Source organism: Podarcis liolepis, assembly GCF_965112155.1.
Source record: "Podarcis liolepis genome assembly, chromosome: 18".
NCBI classification, from domain to species: Eukaryota; Metazoa; Chordata; class Lepidosauria; order Squamata; family Lacertidae; genus Podarcis; species Podarcis liolepis.
Genome location: NC_139572.1, coordinates 5,414,511 through 5,440,442, shown reverse-complemented (window position 1 = coordinate 5,440,442; position 25,932 = coordinate 5,414,511). Strand labels below are relative to the sequence as shown.

The 25,932-nt window shown below is 50.4% G+C and overlaps 1 protein-coding gene across 5 annotated transcripts in view; it reads left to right on the top strand.

The window, feature by feature from the left end:
- Positions 1–4,011: 4,011 nt before the first annotated feature.
- The window catches only part of ACSBG2 (acyl-CoA synthetase bubblegum family member 2), a gene marked incomplete at its 5' end in the record, with an annotated part of 49,452 nt that continues 27,531 nt past the window's right edge, over positions 4,012–25,932 (top strand). For 2 of the 5 annotated variants that reach the window (XM_083483769.1, XM_083483768.1), the window contains 3 exons: positions 4,012–4,092; positions 15,019–15,147; positions 23,952–24,022. In XM_083483769.1, the coding sequence (XP_083339895.1) occupies positions 15,035–15,147; positions 23,952–24,022 (184 nt within the window). Of the gene's footprint in view, positions 4,093–14,998; positions 15,148–22,343; positions 22,608–23,951; positions 24,023–25,932 lie in introns of those variants that run through there. The other 3 variants (XM_083483767.1, XM_083483771.1, XM_083483770.1) reach the window with 3 other exon arrangements.

Sequence of the window (25,932 nt, the reverse complement as noted above, 5' to 3'; positions counted from 1 at the left end):
GGTAAACGACGTTTCCGTGCGCTGCTCTGGTTCGCCAGAAGCGGCTTCGTCATGCTGGCCACATGACCCGGAAGCTGTACGCCGGCTCCCTCGGCCAATAAAGCGAGATGAGCGCCGCAACCCCAGAGTCAGTCACGACTGGACCTAATGGTCAGGGGTCCCTTTACCTTTTACCTTTTTTAAAAAAGCAGCAGGTGATTAAATACAGTGCAATAAATGTTTCCGAGAGAAAACTCCCATCATATAATTATATTGCCCTTCACAACAGGATACAACCGGGACTCTTACCGTGCCCATAACAACATTATTTTTCTTGGGGGAGCGGTTTCCTATTACGATCATTTCACTGGAAGATAACGGGTATTTCTGCGGAAAATAATAATCATAACAGGTGCCGCCTCCCACCTTGAACAACCGTTTGAATACGGATATCATATAGTAAATGAGACCATGGGCATAGGCAGGAATTTTGTTGGCGGGGGGTGGGGGCAGAACCGACGTGACTGCTCAGTTAAGTACGTATTTAAATATTATTTTTATCGTTTTACTTTATCTAGCGGGGGCAGTCCCCCCCCCCCGGCAACGCCCATGGATGAGACCATTTAGCTTGGAGGGGCGGGTGGGGAGAATCTGCACTGCGCTTGGGGAGAAAATCAATAAAACTTCAGCTGCTACTGCTTTCGTTTGTTTTTTAGTTAGTTCCGGGCGTTTTGTGAAAGAGTCTTGCAATAATAATAAATAATAATATTTTTTTATTTGTACCCCCCCCCCTCAGGGCGGCTAACAACCAATAACAAAAACCAGTTGATTAAAATACAATTTAAAGAAAGACCTCACAAAATAAACAACTTGTAGCATACAGGGAAGCTTTTAACGTTTTATGCAGTATGTATTTTAATATTTTGTTGGAAGCCGCCCAGAGTGGCTGGGGAAGCCCAGCCAGATGGGCGGGGTATTAATTAATTTATTATTATTAAAATAAAAAATTCCTTCCAGTGGCACCTTAAAGACCAACTAAGTTAGTTCTTGGTATGAGCTTTCGTGTGCATGCACACTTCTTCAGATACACATTTATTATTTATTATTATTATCAGTGGCGTAGCGTGGGGGGTGCCAGGGGTGCCAGCCGCACCGGGCGCAACATCTGCGGGGGGCGCGAGTCCAGAGGGAAGGGACAAGTTCCTTCCTCGGCCGGGCTCCCCGCCGCCGCCACCGCCAGCCTTGCGCCCAAGCGCACGCGCCCCCCGCCGCCGCGGCGGCTGCGCTCCACTCACTGCTCGCAGGAGGAGCAGCCGCTGCAGCAGCGCCGCCGCCGCCGCCGCCACCGACGCCTGGCCGGGCACGGGCAGCCTCCGCACCCTGACGCCATCCCCTTCCCCCTTTTTTTTCCAGAGCTGGGGGAGGGGGAGGTTTTAAAAGGGGGTCTTGCATTGGCAATCCTGCAGCACTTTGGGCCGCACGACGCGAGCGCGCAGCACGGATCAGCCACGACCCCACCCCGTGCATTTCCCGGGGAAAAGTGCTCCGTGTGAGAGGCGCGTTTCCCCTTCATTCCCTCTCGTGCAAATCCTCCTTGGGTTCCCTCCCCCGTCTTTCCTCTCCCTACCTCACAAAAGCCTCACCTCGTCGCCTCCTCGCTGCCTCTCGCCTCCGCAGGAGCGTTTCCCTCCGCGGAAGAAGGAGCAGGGCGCTTCTGCAACTTTGGATTGCAACTTCTTGCTTCCCTGGGAAACAGAGCCCGGCCGGCTCAGTTGTCCAGCGGAGGGCCAGTTCCCCCCTCCCTCCCTCCCTCCCTCCCTCCCTCTCTCTCTCTCTCTCTCTCTCTCTCTCTGCAACCCTTGCGCCCCCCCCCTACTACTTGCAATGCAACTTCCACGCTCCATGCGCTTTCATAGAATCTGTCGAGCTGGAAGGGAGCCGAGGGTCATCTAGTCCCACCCGCTGCAATGCAGTAATACGCCGCTGCCCCCCTACAAGGGATCGAACCTGCAACCTTGGCCTTATCAGCGCCGTGCTCTTAAACTGAGCCATCCGGGCTCCCCTTTCCCCCACCTTCTTGCGTGCCTGAACCTGTCCGCATTTTGCATTCTAACACTTGCAAGCTCCATCCTCCAGCAGTTCCCTGACGCCGGCTGCGCTTCCTTTCAGGCCAATACTTGGCAGCCATAAACTCGCACCGTGTCCAATATCCTATAAAAAGCATTAATCGGAATACCTTGCAACATTTCATCAAAGAAAATTGAGACGCCCTATTCCATAATAATAATAATAGTAATAATTTTATTATTTATACCCTTCCCATCTGACTGGGCTGCCCCAGTCACCTTGGATAAAAATATAATAAAACATGAAACATTTAAAAAAACTTCCCTTCAGATGACTTCTGAAGTTGTAGTTACTTATCTCCTTGGCTTGGGGGGGTGTCTAATAAAAATAAAAATAAATTATTTATACCCTGCCCATCTGGCTGGGCTTCCCCAGCCACTCTGGGCGGCTTCCAAAAAAATATTAATACGTCAAACATTAAAAGCTTCCCTAAACAGGGCTGTCTTCGGATGTCTTCTAAAAGTCTGGTAGTTGTTCTTCTCTTTGACATCTGGTGGGAGGGCGTTCCACAGGGCAGGTGCCACTACTGAGAAGGCCCTCTGCCTGCTTCCCTGTAACCTCACTTCTTGCAGGGAGGGAACCGCCAGAAGGCCCTCGGCGCTGGACCTCAGTGTCCGGGTAGAATGATGGGGGTGGAGACGCTCCTTCAGGTCTACTGGGCCGAGGCCGTTTAGGGCTTTAAAGGTCAACACCAACACTTTGAATTGTGCTCAGAAACGTACAGGGAGCCAATGTAGGTCTTTCAATGTAACTTCATACATTATTATTGTTGTTGTTGTTGTTGTTTAGTCATTTAGTCGTATCTGACTCTTCGTGACCCCCTGGACCAGAGCACGCCAGGCACTCCTGTCTTCCACTGCTTCCCCCAGTTTGGTCAGACTCATGTTTGTGGCTTCCCCTCCCTATCCAGCTTGGTTTCCCTAGCCACTCGGAAACCCGAACCCTATGGAAATAGGGATGTCAAGGTTGCAGGTTTGATCCCCGCACGGGACAGCTGCGTGGTCCTGCATCTTTCCTCAGGGCCTGCAAGACAGAGCTGTTCCACCTGGCCTTTGGTTTGGACTCAGTGGGACCCTTATGTCTTCCCTCCCCTTACAGTTTTGATTTGTGGGCTACTTTTAAAATGAGGCTGCTTTTCAAATTGCATTTTAACCTGTATTTTAAATTGGTCCCTCCCCCCATTATGTTTCTATTGTAATTTTACCGGTGTTAGCCGCCCTGAGCCCGGCTCTGGCTGGGGAGGGCGGGGTATAAATAAAATGTATCATCATCATCACCACAGGGGGGTTGGACTAGATGACCATCGGGTCCCTACGATTCTATGATTCTATAAAGTCAAGTGTTACTGGAAAAATCCGAGGGTGCGCTCGGACTCGAGTGCTAAAATCCACGGGTTAGGGGGCGCAAATTACTTGCCTTGCCCCGGGTGCTGACAACCCACGCTACGCCACTGATTATTATTATTATTAGGCTTGCAGGAACTACTACCGCCGCATCACGCAGCCAGGAGTTCCGCGGGCCACTCGCCTTATACTTAAAACTGGTCTCCCGCCTCCGGTTTTCATCCCCCTTCATTCCCCCGCCCCCCCCCCTCGTCCAGGAGCCACAATCCAGAGACACGTGGCGGCGGGCTTCCCATTCATTCGCTGCCAGCCGCTCGCCCATTCATTCATTCACTCATTCATTCAGCTAACCGGGGAGGTCAATGACCGGGGGTTACTCGGCAGCGATACATAAAGAGGCGCTCGCGCGTGCGCAGAAGGAGGGCGTGGCCGCCGGCTGGTGAATGAGGCGCAGCTGAGCCTCTCGCCCGCTCCCAAGATGGCGCCGCCTGCCTCGCGCGCCCGCCCTCCAGCCAATGGCAAAGGCAGCGGCAGATGTGGAACTGGAGGCCACGCCCCCCGTTTCACAGGCCACGCCTCCAGCCTTTAAAAGGGGCCGCGCACGCCGCTTGTTCTGCGGCAGAAGCTATTCTCAACACGGCAGGTAAGAGAGGGAGGGAGATTTAGCTCAGTTTTTCCTCCTTTTTTGCGGGTGGGGGAGGTTTGTGGAGTGGAATGCGTACTTTTTGGAGCTGGGGACAATTTTGTGTGCTTCATTTGCCTCTATGGGAGGAGGGGTTAAAAATACAGACAAATTCAATGAATAATCATAAATGTTTGGGAGGAAATAAGACGGTAAAGAACAAATAAGAGACTAAATATTGATGTATGTAATTTTTATTTGGTAATCAGATTTACCAAATAAATCTGTATTGTTTTTTTGTAACATATTGTTACAGTATGTAACAATATGTTGCATATTGCATTGTTTTTTGTAACATAAAATCATTCAATAAACATTATTTGTAAAATAATAATCATAGTCATAACTATGAATGGTTGCAATTCAGCTTTATTGTACATTCCTTGATACTTGAGGAAGCTGCCCTGGGGTTTTATTGTAGGGAAAAGAGAGTTGTAAAACATGTCGTTCCCCCAGTGGCGTAGCGTGGGGGGTGCAGGGGGGGGCCGGCCGCACCGGGTGCAACATCTGGGGGTTAGGGTTAGGGGGTGCAAATCCACGGGTTAGGGGGCGCAAATTACTTGCCTTGCCCCGGGCGCTGACAACCCACGCTACGCCACTGGTTCCCCCCCCCCCACCTCTCAACTTTTGGTTAATTATAAACCGTTTTTAGAATATTGGCGTTTTAATATTAACCCGCCCTTGGAACTTAGGTGTGAAGGTATAGGAGTTAATGATATATAGGATGATATAGCTGCTTCTGGGAGTGGTAGTAAAAAATTAAAAGCACTTTGCATTTAAATGGGGTGCCTGTGAGGCTGGGGGGTCTTCCTTTTAAACTGGTTTCTGGGTGGGGAGGGGGGGCTGTGTACTGTGGTTTATAGCAACTTTTTTTCAAGAGCTCCAGGATTTGGCGGGGGGTGGCTTGAAAAACCCCTCATTGAGGAAACTGGCTGCGCCTGTACCTTAAGGGTCCCAAAGGGGGAAAGGGGTCCACGCAATTCTAGTGTTACTTTGGGTGGGTGGGGGTGAGTTGAAGCTTTGAGAGAAATGGGTGGGAAGGGGGGCGGCTGGGGGCAGATGTTCAGCCCTGATAGACATTTGTACCCTAAACGCATAAAGGGGGGAACAGCTGGAAATTGAACTGTAAGCAGCTGCAAGGCATTAAAATAATGCCCTGAAATGAGTTCAGGTTTGCAGGAGTTCAGCCCGCCCCCTGCTAAACCTCCCAATTTTATCAACCTGTGAGGTAGCCTTAGACATGTTTAGCCTGGAGAAGAGGAGGTTAAGGGGTGATATGATAGCCATGTTCAAATATATAAAAGGATGTCACATAGAGGAGGGAGAAAGGTTGTTTTCTGCTGCTCCAGAGAAGCGGACACGGAGCAATGGATCCAAACTACAAGAAAGAAGATTCCACCTAAACCTTAGGAAGAACTTCCTGACAGTAAGAGCTGTTTGACAGTGGAATTTGCTGCCAAGGAGTGTGGTGGAGTCTCCTACTTTGGAGGCCTTTAAGCAGAGGCTTGACAACCATATGTCAGGAGTGCTCTGATGGTGTTTCCTGCTTGGCAGGGGGTTGGACTCGATGGCCCTTGTGGTCTCTTCCAACTCTATGATTCTATGACAGATGGAGATTAGTTATCCCCTGAGCATTGTAGGATGGCAGAACTGTGCCTCCCCCCCCCCCACACACACCCATGTTATGAGACTCCATTTCCCAGCAGCCAACACGATCAATCGTCAAGGAACGATGGGCTCCATTTTATTTATTTTCCCTGTTCCTATATGCATTTTTCATCTGTCACACTAACCGTTTTTACTGTGTTCGTATTACCATTTATTTCAAGCGGGGGTGAGAGCTGTTGTTAAGTCACATTTGAAGGGTTCACAGGTTCCCACAACCCTCATACCGCGAGGGCAGGGTGAAAACTGAAATTCTGGGTTCCCGTTCTCCCCTGCCCCATCCACTGTCTCTTGCTATACAGTGGTACCTCGGGTTAAGTACTTAATTCGTTCCGGAGATCCGTTCTTAACCTGAAACTGTTCTTAACCTGAAGCACCACTTTAGCTAATGGGGCCTCCTGCTGCTGCCACTGCGCCGCCGGAGCACGATTTCTGTTCTCATCCTGAAGCAAAGTGCTTAACCTGAACCACTATTTCTGGGTTAGCGGAGCCTGTAACCTGAAGCGTATGTAACCCGAGGTACCACTGTATGTGTATTTTGTATGGAAGCCTATGTGTCTTTATCTCTCCCACGGAAAAGGATGCTCTTATCGTAAACCTCTGATCCTCCTTTTAAAAAGAAGGCTGCTGAGAGACGAGCTAGCCGTCTTATTTTGAGAAAGGAGGTCACTTTTTGCAAAGCGTTTTTCGTGCCCCTTTCCTCTGCGATGTCGTCCATTTTGGGGGGTGGGTCAGATTTGGGGGCTGAGGTCTCCCTTCAGCAGAATCAGCCAGGGTGTTTTGGGGAGAGGAAGAGGGACAGCCCAGAGTCGACGTACCAGACTTTGAAGCAATACTTGCTAAAGAAGGGGCCATTTAGGTGTGACATCCGGAATTTGAAAAATTACCTTTGCTTCAGCACATTTGCTGCGAGAGAGCAGGAAATGTTGTCATTTTTAACTCCGGGAGAGGTGTGTGGGTGTCTCCCTTCTGTCGCTGGCTTTAGTCTCTAAAGCAGAAGTCGCTGGTGTCGATGCAAAAATACAACTTGCCTTTTTCTCTTCCTCTCTTGGTAACTGGCTCTCTTGCAGACAAAAATGCAGATCTAGGGAAGCCTTCCTTTTTCTCAATTCATCTGCTAGTAAAAAGGTAAAGGGACCCCTGACTGTTAAGTCCAGTCGCAGACGACTCTGGGGTTGTGGCGCTCATCTCGCTTTACTGGCCAAGGGAGCCGGCGTTCGTCCGCAGACAGATTTTCCGGGTCATGTGGCCAGCAAGACTAAGCCACTTCTGGCGAAACCAGAGCAGCGCATGGAAACACTGTTTACCTTCCCACTGGAGTGGTACCTATTTATCTACTTGCACTGCGTGCTTTCGAACTGCTAGGTTGGCAGGAGCAGGGACTGAGCAACGGGATCTCACCCCATCACGGGGATTCAAACTGCCGACCTTCTGATCAGCAAGCCCTAGGCTCTGTGGTTTAGACCACAACGCCACCCACATCCTGTGCTCATCTGCTAGTAGTTCCTTGTTACTCGTTGGTTAGCATAAGAAGCTTCCCAGCAGCACATATAGTCCAGCATTCTGTTCTCACTACAGTGGTACCTCGGGTTAAGTACTTAATTCGTTCCGGAGGGCCGTTCTTAACCTGAAACTGTTCTTAACCTGAAGCACCACTTTAGCTAACTGGGCCTCCTGCTGCTGCCACTGCGCCGCCGGAGCACAATTTCTGTTCTCATTCTGAAGCAAAGTTCTTAACCCGAGGTATTATTTCGGGGTTAGCGGAGTCTGTATCCTGAAGCGTATGTAACCTGAGGTACCACTGTATGGCCAAGTAGATGCTTGTGGAAAGATTGTTTTGATCAGTGGTGCGTCTCCAACAAGGTGAACTCCAAATGCACAGCATATTCTTAAAAAAAAATATTAATCTGAAGGTTGGTGGGTGTTGACCAGGCTGTAACTCACCTTTTGTGCCCAGTGCCTGTAGCTTAATTTGCTCAGCGCAGCTGATTTCAGTTAACAGCTTTGTAACACTAAAAGGGGACGTGGGTGGCGCTGTGGGTTAAACCACAGAGCCTAGGACTTGCTGATCAGAAGGTTGGCGGTTCAAATCCCCGCGACGGGGTGAGCTCCCGTTGCTCGGTCCCTGCTCCTGCCAACCTAGCAGTTCGAAAGCACGTCAAAGTGCAAGCAGATAAATAGGTACCACTCTTTCTTTATGGTCCAGCTCTCACTTCCATACATCACTACTGGGAAAACCATAGCTTTAACTAGTGGAATGTATAAATTTGAAATGACCCCCTGGACCAGAGCACGCCAGGCACTCCTGTCTTCCACTGCCTCCTGCAGTTTGGTCAAACTCATGCTGGTAGCTTCGAGAACACTGTCCCACCATCTCGTCCTCCGTCGTCCCCTTCTCCTTGTGCCCTCCATCTTTCCCAACATCGGGGTCTTTTTCCAGGGAGTCTTCTCTTCTCATGAGGCGGCCAAAGTCTTGGAGCCTCAGCTTCAGGATCTGTCCTTCCAGTGAGCACTCAGGGCTGATTTCCTTCCGAATGGAGAGGTTGGATCTTCTTGCAGTCCATGGGACTCTCAAGAGTCTCCTCCAGCACCATAATTCAAAAGCATCCATTCTTTGGTGATCAGCCTTCTTTATGGTCCGGCTCTCACTTCCGCACATCACTACTGGGAAAACCATAGCTTTTACTATACAGACCTTCCGGTGAATAAGAAGAGCTTATTCATTGCATTTATCTCCTGCCTTTTCCTCCAAGAAGCCCCCCCCCCTCAGTTAATCCCTACAACGACCCTGTGAGGAAGGCGAAAAGGCTGCGACTGATTCCAAGGCTTCATGATGGAGTAGGGATTCAAACCCTGATCTCCCACGTCCTAGTCTGATGCTCTAACCCAGGGGCCAGCAAACTTTTTCAGCAGAGGGCCGGTCCACTGTCCCTCAGACCTTGTGGGGGGCCGGACTATATTTTTTTTTTTGGGGGGGGAATGAACTGATTTCTACGCCCCACAAATAACCCAGAGATGCATTTTCAATAAAAACACACTTTCTATTCGTGTAAAAACATCAGGCAGGCCCCATAAATAACCCGGAGATGCATTTTAAATAAAAGGACACATTCTACTCATGTAAAAACATGCTGATTCCCGGACCGTCCACAGGCCGCATTTAGATTGCAATTGGGCCAGATCCGGCCCCCAGGCCTTAGTTTGCCCACCCATGCTCTAACCACTACACCACCCTGTCCTTCTGCTACGCGGCATTTCTCTAAATCGAGTAGACAAGTATGGGAAAAGCAAAATGCCCCTTATAGAAGGATGTGAAGTATTTCACTGGAAGCTTTGACGTTTCAATGTGTTGTAAACCACTTGGATATTTTTCTTCTTTAAAATATAAAGCAGTATAGAAATGAGATTAATAATAAATTTTATTGGGGGGGGAAGACCCCCAAGCACCCTGTTGCGGTGACCATAACCTAAGTTTAAGGTGCCATTATCTTTCTGAGTTTCTAACGCTGATTGCTTGGCCTTGAGCAAGCTGTTCGGAACAATGGGAGGTTGCGGCGGTCTTGCTCCATGACACAAGATCTGTTATTTTAACCTGTTTGGCAAGGGCAGCGTGGACTCTTGTGTCCCCATACACTGCATTCCCCCCCCCCCAACTGCAGGTGAAAACTCTCCAAAACACCCTAGTGACCGACCGCAGTTGCGTAAGCCATCTCTGTTGACAAATTGCGGCATTGTTTGAGTATTTGCATAAGGAGGCGGAAACGCAGAAACTGGATCAATTCCCCCACCTCCCTTCTTAAAAAAGAAACCATAATTTGTTCTGGTTAAGAACATAATTTGTTCTGGTTAAGAACATAATTTGTTCTCGAGGTCAGTTCTAAACCTGAAACTGTTCTTAACTTGAAGCACCACTTTAGCTAATGGGGCCTCCTGCTGCTGCCACTGCGCCGCCGGAGCACGATTTCTGTTCTCATCCTGAAGCAAAGTTCTTAACCCAAGGGACTATTTCTGGGTTAGTGGAGTCTGTAACCTGAGGTACCACTCAGTGGTCAAGCATCTACATTGGCAGATGCAAAAATTTGCACCCTCCCCCCCCCCCAAGTTGGGCTGGCGAGGAGCAGAAACTGGGAGCGGCCGCCGAGACCACATAACACCGGTCTTGAAAGACCTACATTGGCTCCCAGTACGTTTCCAAGCACAATTCAAAGTGTTGGTGCTGACCTTTAAAGCCCCAAATGGCCTCGGTCCCGTATACCTGAAGGAGCATCTCCACCCCCATCGTCCAGCCTGGACACTGAGGTCCAGCTCTGAGGGCCTTCTGGCGGTTCCCTCCCTGCGAGAAGCCAAGTTACAGGGAACCAGGCAGAGGGCCTTAGCGGTGGTGGCACCCGCCCTGTGGAACACCCTCCCACTAGATGTCAAAAAGAACAACAACTACGAAACTTTTAGAAGACATCTGAAGGCAGCCCTGTTTAGGGGAGCTTTTAATGTTTAATAGGTTATTGTATTTTAGTGTTCTGTTGGAGGCCGCCCAGAGTGGCTGGGGAAACCCAGCTAGATGGGTGGAGTATAAATAATAAATTATTATATTATTATTACTCTGCCGCAAGGAGCATCCAATCTGGATTCCCTCCCTTGAGAGATGCATTAAATTATTGGCGTGTTTTATGGCACTGTAGGCGGGACGCGGGTGGTGCTGTGAGTTAAACCACAGAGCCTAGGACTTGCCGATCAGAAGGTCGGCAGTTCGAATCCCCGCCACGGGGTGAGCTCCCGTTGCTCGGTCCCTGCTCCTGCCAACCTAGCAGTTCGAAAGCACCTCAAAGTGCAAGTAGATAGGTACCGCTCCGGCGGGAAGGTAAATGGCGTTCCCGTGCGCTGCTCTGGTTCGCCAGAAGCGGCTTAGTCCTGCTGGCCACATGACCCGGAAGCTGGATGCCGGCTCCCTCGGCCAGTAAAGCGAGATGAGCGCCGCAACCCCAGAGTCGGCCATGACTGGACCTAATGGTCAGGGGTCCCTTTACCTTTACATGACACTGTAGACTTTTTGTTCATCACCTTTGGATTCCTCTGAGGAGCTCAGGGTGGCAAGCATCACCCGTCGCCTTCCTCTTCCCATTTTGCCCTCCCGGCACTGCCCTGCGAGGTATTTAAGGCCGAGGGGGGAAAGTAGCTAATTATTTAGAAGAAAGGCAGCCAGGATAACATGGGCTTAATCTAAATCCATTACACGGTAGCATGCGTTTAATGTACGATTTCAAAGCTTTCATCTCTGATGTGTCACTAGGTTACAACGAATTCCCTTGCCACCGCGTTAGTCACTGAAAGGGAGACGGAACATTCTGTTGGTTATTCCATGAAGTGGAGGATTATTGCTTCATTATGTTCTGTGTTTTTATGTTGTAAACTGCCCTGTGATCTCTGGATGAAAGGGTGGCATGTGAAGTTAATAGGTAAAGGGACCCATGACCATTAAGTCCAGTCGTGACCAACTCTGGGGTTGTGGCGCTCATCTCGCTTTATTGGCCAAGGGAGCCGGTGTACAGGTTCCAGGTCATGTGGCCAGCAGGACTAAGCCGCTTCTGGCGAACCAGAGCAGCGCACGGCTGTACGCCGGCTCCCTCCCTTTACCTTAAAATGTGGGAATGCACCTGCTTTAAGTGGTACCTCAGGTTAAGTACTTAATTCGTTCCGGAGGTCCGTTCTCAACTTGAAACTGTTCTTAAGCACCGCTTTAGCTAATGGGGCCTCGCACGGCCGCCACGCGATTTCTGTTCTCATCCTGAAGCAAAGCTCTTAACCCGAGGTACTATTTCTGGGTTAGCGGAGTCTGAAACCTGAAGCGTCTGCATCCCGAGGTACCACTGTATGTGTTTTGGAAGGTGCTATTTTGCATGCATGCGCCGAAACCGACAACAACTGCAGTACAAAGTGCAAAAATGAGTCAGATCTGCTGACTGTGGCTCAGGCCGGGGAGTCACGGCTGCTGTGCTCACCGCTGCTAGTAGGTGAATGCGCTGTAGTAACCCCGGCTTGCCGCTGCGTCTGGAGACCCGACTTCACATGACGGGAGCTGGGATGATGCGATGCAGCCCTCCCATTGGCTGAAACGGCTTGGATGATTTTGGCAGCTGTAGGGTGGCTGGAAGTGAGGCGGCAGCAGGTGCAGCGAAGTCTGTGTTGAGCAATGTGGTTCCCCACCCCCCACCCCCTCTCTTGTAGTGTCAGCTTAGGAAGGAAGGAGAGAGAAACTCTATATACTGCAGTTCATGTGGGAAAGAGCTTTGCATTTCCAGCCAGAATCTTCTCAACGGAAGATGGAGAAGCTAATAAATTGCGAATAAGCGGCCAGCTCTTTGTTTCCTCCTTTTTTATAATATTTTAAAATTACATTTTCAACAAAAGTAACAAAAATAAACAACAAAGGATACAAAAAATCCCAATATCAAATCCATAAAATGGGATATTCCAAATCCCGTGACTTCCCTCCCTTAAATTTCCTTTTTCATCTCCATATTTTTAACCTCAAGTTTCCTGGGCCGTTTCTAAAATTACAAGTGCTCTTAAAATCCTGCCAATGTTATTAACTACAGTGGTGCCTCGCAAGACGAAATTAATTCGTTCCGCAAGTTTCTTCTTCTTGCGAGTTTTTCGTCTTGCGATGCACGGTTTCCCATAGGAATGCATTGAAAATCAATTAATGCGTTCCTAGGGAAACCGACTTCAGACCAGGTCTGGGGACAGTCTGTCCCCTGACCTCTTCTGAAGGCTGGGGGGGGGGGGACAAGGGCTTTTCTTCCCACCCCCAGCATTTTAAAAAACCCTGGGACAGCGGAGGGCTTCTCCGCTGTCCGAGGCGATCTTAAAATGCTGGCGGGCGGCATTTTAAAATCGCCCCGGGACAGTGGAGGACTTCTCCGCTGTCCGGGGCGATTTAAAAGCCCCTGGGAAGGCAGGCAGGGGGGACAAAGACTTTTGCCCCCCGCCAGCCTTCAGAAGAGGTCCTGGACCTCTTCTGAAGGCTGGCGGGGGCGAAAGTCTTTGCTCCCCCCGCCTGCCTTCAAAAGCTGTCCGGCCAAGGCTTTGCGGACCTCTGCCGGCATGCCGAAGCCTGCGCGCGCTGACATCAGCGCGCCCAGGCTTCGCGGACCGCTCCGCCAGCAGCGGCAGCGCTGCCGCTGCTGGCGGAGACTTGCCCGCATGCCAAAGCCTGCACGCGCTGACATCAGCGCGCCCAGGCTTCGCGGACCTCTCCTGCCTTCAAAAGCCGTCCAGGATAGCGGGAAGCGCTTCCCTGCTATCCCGGACTGCTTTTAAAATGCTGGCGCTGGGGAGCAAAGCCTTTCGGCCCCCGCCAGCCTTCCTGGACCTCTTCTGAAGGCCGGAGGGGGGGGAAAGGCTTTGCTCCCCACCGCTAGCATTTAAAAGAGGTCCCCGGAGATTTCCCTATGGGCTTTCGTCTTGCGAAGCAAGCCCATAGGGAAATTCGTTTTGCGAAGCGCCTCCAAAATGGAAAACCCTTTCGTCTAGCGGGTTTTCCGTCTTGCGAGGCGTTCGTCTTGCGGGGTACCACTGTATACTTTTGCAAATACATAATAAACATTTCCCATTTTTTAAAAAAAAATAAATCTTGTCATCTTGATTTCTGAGCTTTCCACAGTTAGTTTCCGCCATTTCGGCATAGTCCATTAACTGGCTAGCTCTTATCACAGAAACGAGACAAAAACATGGGCCAAGTTGCAGCGCGGAGTGATCCTCGCTCGGGGTGCCCTGTCCCAGGTTACTCCATTCCAGTTCTCTGAAATAGACCAGTGGCATTTTGTGGCCACAAAGCACAAGCGGTCCCTTTATTGGGCTGTTTTGGGGGGATTTCCCCACACATAGTGTTTCTGTTTCTTCTTCTAAAGTTATTTTTTTGTACTTCCGCAAGCCTCGTGACTTTCCCAAAGTCTGTTGATGCGAAAGGGAGCATTGCTAATCCGAACCCTTTCTTTCCAAAGCTACGGTTCACTGTGACGGGGGGGGGGGGACAAATTTCTTGCGCTGGCCTTTGTGTGGGTTGCAAAATCTTAAAACGGAACCGTGTTGTGACTTGGGTCAGTGCATTTTGGGTCCTGACAGGTTTAGGTCTGCTCCCCCTCACAAACCACCTCTTGCCCAAACTCTGGAAGTGCTCCTTAATTTTTAACCAGGTAATCGGACAAGTGAGCAAATTAGACAAACAGGACTGTTGAAACTGCACGCCTTCCTGCGACTGTGTGAACTCCAGTGGCGTAGCGTGGGTTGTCAGCACCCGGGGCAAGGCAAGTAATTTGCGCCCCCTAACCCGTGGATTTGCGCCCCCTAACCCGTGGATTTGCGCCCCCTAACCCTAACCCCCAGATGTTGCGCCCGGTGCGGCCGGCCCCCCCTGAACCCCCACGCTACGTCACTGGTGAACTCTGATGTTCCTTCTTGAATATGTCCGATCTGTCTGTCTGTCTCTCTCTTTTTTGCTCAGGCCTGATATGCAAAGAGTTTTATTTGTATGGAGTTTTGCATCATGTTCCGCCCGGGAAGTTTCTCAGCCGCAACTGAATTTCCCATGAACAGGCAGAGGAGGGTTTCTGGTGTTGCAACTCTCTTTGCATAAATGGAAATTGCTTCCATTGAATGCTGAGCTGGGAGATGAAATTAGCTGGGGGGCGGGCAGTTCTGCATCCATAAAAGCTGGGGGGAGAATAGAGGAGGGTCGGCCAAGGGTGGCGAGGCAGGAAATGCACGTGGAAGCCAGTTTCTCCCATCTATCTCTGACGGGGCACAGTTGCAGTTCCACAAGTAAAGGTAAAGGGACCCCTGACCATTAAGTCCAGTCGTGACCGACTCTGGGGTTGCGGCGCTCATCCCGCTTTACTGGCTGAGGGAGCCGGCGTACAGCTTCCGGGTCATGTGGCCGGCATGACTAAGCCGCTTCCGGCGAACCAGAGCAGCGCATGGAAATGCCGTTTACCTTTCCACCGGAGTGGTACCTATTTATCTACTTGCACTTTGACGTGCTTTTGAACTGCTAGGTTGGCAGGAGCAGGGACCGAGCAACGGGAGCTCACGCCGTCACGGGGATTCGAACCGCCAACCTTCTGATCTGCAAGTCCTAGGCTCTGTGGTTCAACCCACTGCACCACCCGCGCCCCTTGCAGTTCCACAAGAGTCCTCCTTAATCTAAATGGGCGACTTTCCTTGCAGGGAGGTGCTGTGCAAGATGGCAGCTCAAGTGGCGATGGCGAATGGCTCTCTTGGGGTCTCCATGCAGTCTCCTGTCCAACAGCCCTGCAGTGTGTCCATCGATGATGTCGTCGTCGCCGCTTCCCCCAGGTTGGTTAACCCTTTCTCTCCCTTGCGTGTCTGTGCATGCAAGTTTTGTTTTGTTTGAGTTTTATATACCCGAAGGTATATATTATTCACCTCTGTAAGTTTGCAGCATCTCCTCACACGCTGGTGTTTCTGTCAAATCAATCCAAAGGTCTTTTTGCTGCTGGCAGCTGCCATCTTCACTCAGTTCTGATGAAATCAAGTCTAAGCGTCTGCTCAGTAATTTTCCCAGACCGGTTGCATCAAACGTTAGCCTCTCCAGGGGAGATTTACCGAATCAAACAGGAAATACAAATATAATGACATATTTAAGGCTCACCTCCCCCATGACTATTTGTAGTTTTGCAGCCCGGTCTTGACTTCCATCATGGTGGATTTCCAAATTACCGTATTTTTCGTCCCATAGGACGCTCCGTCCCATAGGACGCACCTAGTTTTTTGGGGGGGAAATAAAGGAAAATTTTTTTTTTATTCCCCCCCCAAAAGCAGGTCGGGGAAACCCAACCAGGTCGAGGAACAGCGGGATGGTGGCGCTGCGCCTCCCTGCTATCCCCCGAGCTTGTGGGGCTGGCCGATGTCTGCCCGGCGCGAGGGGCGCTCTGCTTCAGGGCGCCTTGCCCGCCGGGCGGCAGGCTGCTATCCGCAGCGTGGGGAGCCTTGCAGGGAACTCCAGCAAGGCTCCCCACGCTGCAGATGTCTGCCCCGCTTGCTGGGCGGCAAGCTGCTATCCGCAGCCTAGACATCCCTGCGGGACCTCCCACAGGGCTGCCTAGGCTGCGGATGTGTTCCTGAAGCCTGAAGAGCGAGGGGGGGCGGTGCGCACCGACCCCTCTCACTCTCCAAGCTTCAGCGAAAGCCTGCATTCGCCCCATAGGATGCACATCCATTTCCCCTTCATTTTTGGAGGGGGAAAAGTGTGTCCTATAGGGCGAAAAATACGGTAAAAGTGCAACACAGCGCCCACATGGATTCTAGGGAACCGTCCAAGGTTTCTTAACACCTCTCCAGCGGCTAATGAGATTCTGCTTCTGTCTGATATCAACAAATTGGAGAATCTTTTATCCTAAAAAACCACCACATTTTAAAAGGGCATAGAATGTAAATTGAATCAACCAAAGGCCTGTTTAAATGGAACGTTTTTGCCTGGCGCCTAAAGGTGTATAATGAAGGTGTCAGGCGAACTTCCTTGGGGAGAGCATTTCACCGACGGGGGGCCGCTGCAGAGAAGGCCCCGTTCTCGTGTTGCCACCCTCCGCACCTCTTGAGGAGAGGGCACACGAAGGAGGGCCTCGGAAGATGATCTCACGGTCCGGGTAGGTTCATACAGAAAGAGGCAGTCCTTGAGGTATTGTGACCCATTTAAGGCTTTATAGGTCAGAACCAGCACTTTGAATTAGGTCCAGTAACTAATTCGTAGCCAGTGCAGTCGGACCAGGATCGGTGCAATATGCCCAAACCGTCTTGCCGTCCGGTGAGCAACCTGTCCGCTGAATTCTGCACCGGCTGAAGTTTCCGAACCGTCTTCCGAGGCAGCCCTACGCATTGCAGTAATCTAACCTTGAGGTTACCAGAGTTTGGCTCCCCTTGAAGGCAGTGGCGTAGCGTGGGTTGTCAGCACCCGGGGCAAGGCAAGTAATTTGCGCCCCCTAACCCGTGGATTTGCGCCCCCTAACCCGTGGATTTGCGCCCCCTGACCCGTGGATTTGCGCCCCCTAACCCTAACCCCCAGATGTTGCGCCCGGTGTGGCCTGCCCCCCCTGCCCCCCCCACACTACACCACTGCTTGAAGGTGATCTAGAGAGGCTTTAGCTATACAGTGGTGCCCCGGAAGACGAATGCCTCGCAAGACGAAAAACACGCTAGACGAAAGAGCTTTCCGTTTTTTGAGTCGTTCCGCAAGACGAATTTCCCTATGGGCTTGCTTCGCAAGACGAAACGTCTTGCAAGTTCTTGCGAGTTTGTTTCCTTTTTCTTAAAGCCGCTAAGCCGTTAATAGCCACTAAGCCGCTAATAGCCGTGCTTCGCAAGACGAAAAAACCGCAAGGCGAAGAGACTCGCGGAACGGATTAAGTTCGTCTTGCGAGGCACCACTGTAAATGTTCTGTGACAATTCAGCATGCTCGGTTCTCGTTGGGAGGTTTTTGAGATGTCTTCCCCCTTGCCTTAAGAAGTGTACGTAGCTCAGGTTTGTGTGATTTTTGGCACACATGCCCTCCACAATCACAGTGGAACGGTCTCCCTCAAGAGGCTGTGGACTCTCCTTCCCTGGAGATTTTTAAGCAGAGGTTAGTTGGACATCTGTCATGGATGCTTTATCTGAGGTGTTCCTGCATTGCAGGGCATTGGACTAGATGACCCCCCCAAGTCTGTGATTCTATGATCACGTTTCTTCTAAGCGAGTGTCCGTAGCCATGGCACACTCAGGACAAACTCCCGGTACTCGGATTACTGAAGTTGGGTTTCCAAACAAGCAATCTTAAATATTGTTACAGATAGGTAGCCGTGTTGGTCTGCCATAGTAAAAATAAAGAAATTCCTTCCAGTAGCACCTTAAAGACCAACTAAGTTAGTTCATGGTATGAGCTTTCGTGTGCATGCACACTTCTTCAGATACCAAGATTCTTCAGATATCTGAAGAAGTGTGCATGCACACGAAAGCTCATACCAAGAACTAACTTAGTTGGTCTTTAAGGTGCTACTGGAAGGAATTTTTTTATTTTAAATATTGTTGTACATTTGCGGTTAGTCTCTATGCCTGAGTGCCTTTTAATTCCCCGAAACAACAATGATCCAATCGCTGGAGCGATCAGACAAGTTAATTGGGAATGGCCTAAGTATGGGTCGTTAAGGTAACAAAGGAACTGGGCTCTGTGCCAGAAGTCAATTGGGAGCCCCCAGCTAGCAGGTGCTTTGGAAAAACAAAAGCCAGAGTTGAAGCAGAGAAACCGAGCCATGCCTGATTTTGGGTGGAATCCCAGGCTGTGGCTATGGGAGAAGCAATACCTTTTTGGGGTTCTAATGCCATGAGCGCCTCTATCTTAGGCTCAGGTTGTATATATGTGTCAAGAAACCAAGATAAGACACTCTCCACTGTGCCTCAATCCCAAAAGGAGACATAGACCCTGGAACCGGTGTTAGCTCCACCTGGGACGCAGGATGAGACCCTCCCTGCCCGCAGACTGTCTGGCCAGAGTGGTGCATGCTCTGGTTATCTCCCGCTTGGACTACTGCCATGCGCTCTGCGTGGGGCTACCTTTGAAGGTGACCCGGAAACTACAACTAATCCAGAATGCGGCAGCTAGACTGGTGACTGGGAACGGCCGCCGAGACCATATAACACCAGTCTTGAAAGATCTACATTGGCTCCCAGGATGTTTCCGAGCACAATTCAAAGTGTTGGTGCTGACCTTTAAAGCCCTAAACAGCCTCGGCCCGGTAGACCTGAAGGAGCGTCTCCACCCCCATTTTCTAGCCCAGATACTGAGGTCCAGCTCCAAGGGTCTTCTGGCGGTTCCCTCACTGCGAGAAGTGAGGTTACAGGGAACCAGGCAGAGGGCCTTCTCGGTAGTGGCGCCCTCCCTGTGGAATGCCCTCCCATCAGATGTCAAGGAAATAAACAACTATCTGACTTTTAGAAGACATCTGAAGGCAGCCCTGTTTAGGGAAGCTTTTAATGTTTGATGTTGTATTGTATTTTTAATATTTTGTTGGGAGCTGCCCAGAGTGGCTGGGGAAGCCCAGCCAGACGGGTGGGGTATGAATTATAAATTATTAGTACTTTTCGAAACTTATATACAGTGGTACCTCAGGTTAAGTACTTAATTCATTCTGGAGGTCTGTTCTTAACCTGAAACTGTTCTTAACCTGAAGCACCACTTTAGCTAGTGGGGCCTCCTGCTGCCGCCTCGCCGCTGGATCATGATTTCTGTTCTCATCCTGAAACAAAGTTCTTAAACTGAAGCACTATTTCTGGGTTAGCGGAGTCTGTAACCCAAAGCGTACGTAACCTGAAGCATCTGTAACCCGAGGTACCACTGTATATATAAGCTAGACACCAAATGTCTCCTTAAAACAAGGTTACAGTCACCAAAAAGGAATGTCTAGTTGCCATTTCTGGGCAAGGCAGCTCTAAAGTCTTATTTTTTCAAGGGATGGACTGGTGGTGATCGATTTTCAGTGAAACATCGGGCTCGTTCAGAGGACAACCTTGAGCTCAGTTAAGAACTTTGAGAACTTAAAGAAGAAAAGTCCCTTTATCCAAGGACATATTGGCCTGTTCCAACCTCTTTTTCTTCATGGTGACACGGTCCATTCATCTTTTAAGGAGGAGAGAATTCTTTCAATCCCAAGAAGCAAGACTTAACCGCGTTCTTGTGCCGCTAGGGTTCAATCAACATTTTCCAGGAAGCTTGCGTGCTCTTGGTGTCTGCGCCATCTTGGACAAAGTTGCCCCAGCCTTTTTCCTCCTCACCGCACCATAAATCCGCTCAATTTCTCAATGTTCTCTTCTCTTGAGATCTGAGGGACTGATGAAGGCAACAATGGAATCTTGTCCTACTTGAAAACCTTCAGCGACATTTTTGTGGCTTTGAGCTATTTGTGGGAACAGGGTCAATTTTGTCAGATGATGGTGGGAAGGCACAAAATGGGTGGGTGGAAATAATGGTTTTACTTCGGAACACAGGAAGGCTGCTTCGTGGAACGCCAAGCCAATTGGTCCTCCTAGCTCATTTTCCCAAACTTGCTTCTCCAGCGCTTTTTTTACATGTACAATTTTTTTATTTATACTTTTCAGCTTTATACGTTTCACTAATTCTACACTCATTTTGACATTTCAGAATGGACTTCCTCCCCCCTCTTTCTGCGGTTCCTTAAATTTATTTTCAATATCTCCTGCATATCCAGATTTACTTAATTTGCTCATTTATTCATGTTCTTTAAATATATATTATGAAACTGCAGGTTATAGCAATGATCCTGCCAATGTTCTCATCTGCTTACGATTTATCTGTAAATACTCAAAAAACCATTTCCATTCTTTTATAAAAAGTTTATATTGATATCTTATTCTTCCGCTAAGTTTCACCATTTCTGCATATTCCGTAAGTTTTTGTATACATTCTTCCTGGGACTACTGCCACATTCTGGATTCGTTGTAGTTTCTGGGTCACCTTCCAAGGCAGCCCCATGTAGAATGCATTGCGGTAGTCCAAGCGGGAGATAACCAGAGCATGCACCACTCTGGCAAGACAGTACACAGGCAGGTAGGGTCTCATCCTGTGTACCAGATGGAGCTGGTAGACAGCTGCCCTGGACACAGAACTAACCTGCGCCTCCATGGACAGCTGTGAGTCCAAAATGACCCCCAGGCTGCGCACCTGGTCCTTCAGGGGCACAGTCACCCCATTCAGGACCAGGGAGTCTTCCACACCTGCCCACTCCAACCCAAAAAAACAGTACAGTCATACCTCGGGTTACAGATGCTTCAGGTTGCGTTTTTTTCAGGTTAAAGGTAAAGGGACCCCTGACCATTAGATCCAGTCGTGGCCGACTCTGGGGTTGCGGCGCTCATCTCGCTTTACTGGCCAAGGGAGCCGGCATACAGCTTCCGGGTCATGTGGCCAGCAGGACTAAGCCACTTCTGGCGAACCAGAGCAGTGCACAGAAACGCTGTTTACCTTCCCGCCGGAGCGGGACCTATTTATCTACTTGCTCTATATGCTTTTGAACTGCTAGGTTGGCAGGAGCTGGGACCGAGCAACGGGAGCTCACGCCGTCACGGGGATTCGAACTGCCAACCTTTTGATCGGCAAGTCCTAGGCTCTGTGGTTTAACCTACAGCGCCACCTGGCAGGTTACGGACTGCCAAAACCCGGAAGTACTGGAACAGGTTACTTCTGGGTATGGCTTCGGCAGAAACGCTAAATCATGCTTTGCGCAGAAGAACCAAATAGCAACCCGTGTGCAGACGCGCCGCTGAAGGTTGAGAATGTGCATTATGTTCACAACCCAAGCATCCACGATAGTTCCGTCTTGACCAAGGGTAGGCAACCTAAGGCCCGGGGGCCAGATCCGGCCCAATCGCCTTCTGAATCTGGCCGGCGGACGGTCTGGGAATCAGCGTGTTTTTACAAGAGTAGAATTTTATTTAAAATGCACCTCTGGGTTATTTGTGGGGCATAGGAATTCATTCATTTCCCCCACCCCCAAAATATAGTCTGGCCCACCACGTGGTCTGAGGGACGGTGGACCAGCCCACGCTGAAAAAGGTTGCTGACCCCTGGTTTTGACAGGATTCAACCTCAATCTGTTAGCCACCACCCATCCTCCAACCGCCTCCAGACACTCGCGCAACGTGGGTCTTGAACCCTCGCCCCTGCCAGAGGGTGGCTCTGTTAAGTTGTGGGCGAACATATCAGACGACACAGCGATTCTTCAACAGCTCTTGTTTATTCATAGGCCAGGACAGAACTGAACTGAAGGGTTCAGTCAGCCCAGTGGCGTAGCGTGGGGGGTGCAGGGGGGCCGGCCGCACCGGGCGCAACATCTGGGGGTTAGGGTTAGGGGGCGCAAATCCACGGGTTAGGGGGGCAAATTACTTGCCTTGCCCCGGGTGCTGACAACCCACGCTACGTCACTGAGTCAGCCTGCTTATATAGAGCTCCAGTACAACGTAACTGTAACAATTTTCTAAAACTATCCAATCACCGAACGTCACTTTCGATCCCTTAATTTGCATAACTATCTATAGTATCCCCCTGCTGGCCCATGGTGAGAACTTCAGTACATAACAGGCTCGTGCTTTACCGACGTGAGCTATGTCAGGACACGACTACTTTACGTTTGCTGGTACCCTCTCTCCCAGTGGCGTAGCGTGGGGGGTGCAGGGGGGGGCCGGCCGCACCGGGCGCAACATCTGGGAGTTAGGGTTAGGGGGCGCAAATCCACGGGTTAGGGGGCACAAATTACTTGCCTTGCCCCGGGTGCTGACAACCCACGCTACGCCACTGCTCTCTCCGGCGACGCATGCTCCCGTTTCGCCGATCAGTCCCTGCTCTCGAATGTGTTGCCTTGCAGCTTTGGACCACACCGCTAGGTCGGCTTTGCCGCAGGACCCACGAAGTCTGGAACTCTGGGATGCGCATGTGGCTGTAGTTCTGGCGGCGACATCACAAGCGCGGCGTTCTAGAAGGGGGGGGTCCTCCCCTTTGGCCTGCAGTGGCAGGAAGATCTCTGCCGGAGAAACACCCTGGGGGGAGCGGGCAGGGGAGGGGACAAGTTTTGCAAAGGCCGGTGCCAGGACGAGAACAGAGGGAGGAAATACCCCCCCCCCCGGCACTTGTTCCCTCCCTGCAGCCTGAAAGAAAAAAAAATAATGCCACATTGACATGGGAAGAAGGCGCTTGAAGGCAGAACATCACCCAGCTTCCGGTTTGGAGAGTCGGGAGCAGCGAGGAGGCAGGGTGCGTCTGTGGCTAAACACTGGGGTGCTCAGTCTCTCAATCTCCCCCCGCCCTGGTTTCTTTTGCATGCACAGCTTGAGGCATTATTGTCTGTGCAAGATGCTTTTCTTTTGCAACACGTGCACCTTGGGTCATGCAAAAGGGGTGGCTTTGCAAAACCTGAGCTGCGTGGCAGCCAGTTGCTGTAGCTTTGCAACGTATGCAAATGATGTTTTTATTGTGTGTTTAATATCCTGTTAGGGGACGCAGGTGGCGCTGTGGGTTAAACCACAGAGCCTAGGGCTTGCCGATCAGAAGGTCGGCGGTTCGAATCCCCGTGACAGGGTGAGCTCCCGTTGCTCGGACCCTGCTCCTGCCCACCTAGCAGTTCGAAAACACACCAGTGCAAGTAGATAAATAGGTACCGCTCTGGCGGGAAGGTAAACGGCGTTTCCGTGCGCTGGCCTGGTTTAATTTACCTGGGGGAGCGTCTCCACCCCCATTGTTCTGCCCGGACACTGAGGTCCAGCACCAAGGGCCTTCTGGCGGTTCCCTCCCTGCAAGAAGCCAAGTTACAGGGAACCAGGCAGAGGGCCTTCTTGGTGGTGGCGCCCACCCTATGGAGCGCCCTCCTGCCAGATGCCAAAAAGAACAACTACTACCAGACTTTTAGAAGACATCTGAAGGCAGCCCTGTTCAGGGAATGTTTAACAGACTATTGTATTTTTAATATTTTGTTGGGAGTCTCCCAGAGTGGCTGGGGAAACCCAGCCAGATGGGTGGGGTATTAATAATAATAATAACAACAATAATAATCATTTTTATTCAGATCCCGCCCTCCCTAGCCGAAGCCCAGCTCAGAGCGGCTAACAACAGTAAAATAATACAGCATTCTAAAATCAATTCATTCTAAAATCAGTTTAAACCAAATTAATGGCAACCAATAAATTATTATTTTAATGTTGAAGGCGGTTGCCTCCTGGATGCAGCCTGGCTTTTTTTAAAAAAAAAGTATTAAAGGAAGCTTATTGGTTCCTTTGACTTAAAAACAGACATACACACCTTTTTGAAGATTTGCCAGGCTTGTTTATATTGCTGCTTTGCTTCTAGAAACTAGATTGGGGAGGTTGTGCGTCCTGCTCGCTATCAGTGAATCAGATCAAATCTCTCTGCTTTTTTTCCTTTTCTTTGCAGAATGGCGTCCTCCGACACAGAGGACCGTGCCTGAAATCCGTCTTTTGTGAAAGATTAAATAGAGTGCCCCGGGGTTGGGGGGATACCGTCTGGGGGTTGCGGTGAAAAACAACTTAATCTGCTTTGGGTCGCATTGCTGCAGTGACCTGTCTTGTCTCGTCCCCTCCGCAGCGTTGAAAACCACCACCCAGAACCAGCGGAAGAAGCAGGTTCGCCGGCGGCAGAGATGTTCCGGTCCAAAGGTAGGCAAAAGTTGCTGGTGGTTTTTGTTTGCATGTTGGGGAGCGTTTGAGACAGTGATGTGGGTGCAGAATTCTGAGAGGGGCACAACCACGTACCCCCATGACAGGCTCCCTTATCGAGGCTGCGGGGCTGAGTTCCTGCATCCAGGCATCAGGGGAACATTCAAGCATCATTCTCATAATAATAATAATAATAATAATAATAATAATAAATTTATTATTTATACCCGGCCCATCCGGCTGAGTCTCCCCAGCCACTCTGGGTGGCTTCCAATCAAGTCTTAAAAACAGTACAGCATTAAATATTAAAAACTTCCCTAAACAGGGCTGCCTTCAGATGTCTTTTAAAGATAGGATAACTGCTTATTTGCTTCACATCTGAAGGGAGGGTGTCCCACAGGGCGGGCGCCACCACTGAGAAGGCCCTCTGTCTGGTTCCCTGTAACCTCACTTCTTGCAATGAGGGAACCGCCAGAAGGCCCTTGGAGCTGGACCTCAGTGTCTGGGCTGAACGATGGGGATGGAGACGCTCCTTCAGGGATACAGGACTGAGGCCGTTTAGGGCTTTAAAGCTCAACACCAACACTTTGAATTGTGCTCGGAAACGTCCTGGGAGCCAATGAAGATCTCTCAGAACCGGTGTTATGTGGTCCCGGCGGCCACTCCCAGTTACCAGTCTAGCTGCCGCATTCTGGATTAATTGCAGTTTCCGGGTCACCTTCAAAGGTAGTCCCATGTAGAGCGCATTGCAGTAGTCCAAGCGGGAGATAACCAGAGCGTGCACCACTCTGGCGTGGCAGTCTGCGGGCAGGGAGGGTCTCATCCTGCGTACCAGATGGAGCTGGTAGACAGCCGCCCTGGACACAGAATTGACCTGTGCCTCCATGGACAGCTGTGAGTCCAAAATGACTCCCAGGCTGCGCATCTGGTTCTTCAGGGGGACAGTTACCCCATTCAGGACCAGGGAGTCCCCCACAACCGCCATGTTGTTCATGCTACATGCCGCCGCCCCCCAGCGTGCAGCTCTAGCCCAGCTGCCCAGTCCACCAGGGGACTGAAACCCTTTCCCCGCCCCGGGCACCAGCAACCCTTGCTACGTCACTGATGTGTGTGTGAGAGAGAGAGAGATCTGAAAGGGCAAATCCTCACACCGGCAGGATTCGCACTGGCGTCCTTGAGGTCCCTGAGCAACAAGACGTTGAAGGAGTCCAACACTTAACCCCGGGGGTGGCTGTAGCCCTTTCAGAAGGCGCGTGGGGTCTTTTAGATTTGTCCTGTAATATTTGGGACCGTTGCGTATCAGTGCTCTGGGAACATTTCCAAAATAACAAAACAGGTAATAAGAAGCAACTCCAGAACTAGGCCTGTAAAATGCACGTCCCGTATTTGACCTCCTTTAGTAATGATTGGTTTTGAAACCTTTAAGATAACGCCTTGATAGTTTCCTGTTGGTTACGTTGCTTTGCATAGTATATCTTGTTTCTTCCTGTCATGTTTTATTTCGGAATGTTTCATTTGATCTCTTCCTGAAGGATGCAAACCGCTTTGAGATTTTTTTTTTTCCACCTTAAAAACAAAGTGGCATAGAAATGAAATTGATAATAATAATAATAATAATAATAATACAGTGGTACCTTGGACGCGGGTGGTGCTGTGGGTTAAACCGCAGAGCCCAGGACTTGCCAATCAGAAGGTTGGCGGTTCGAATCCCCGTGACGGGGTGAGCTCCCGTTGCTCGGTCCCTGCTCCTGCCAACCTAGCAGTTCGAAAGCACATCAAAGTGCAAGTAGATAAGTAGATAAATTTACTTTCTCCAGCAGGAAAGTAAATAGCGTTTCCGTGCGCTGCTCTGGTTTGCCAGAAGCGGCTAAGTCATGCTGGCCACATGACCCGGAAGCTGCACGCCGGCT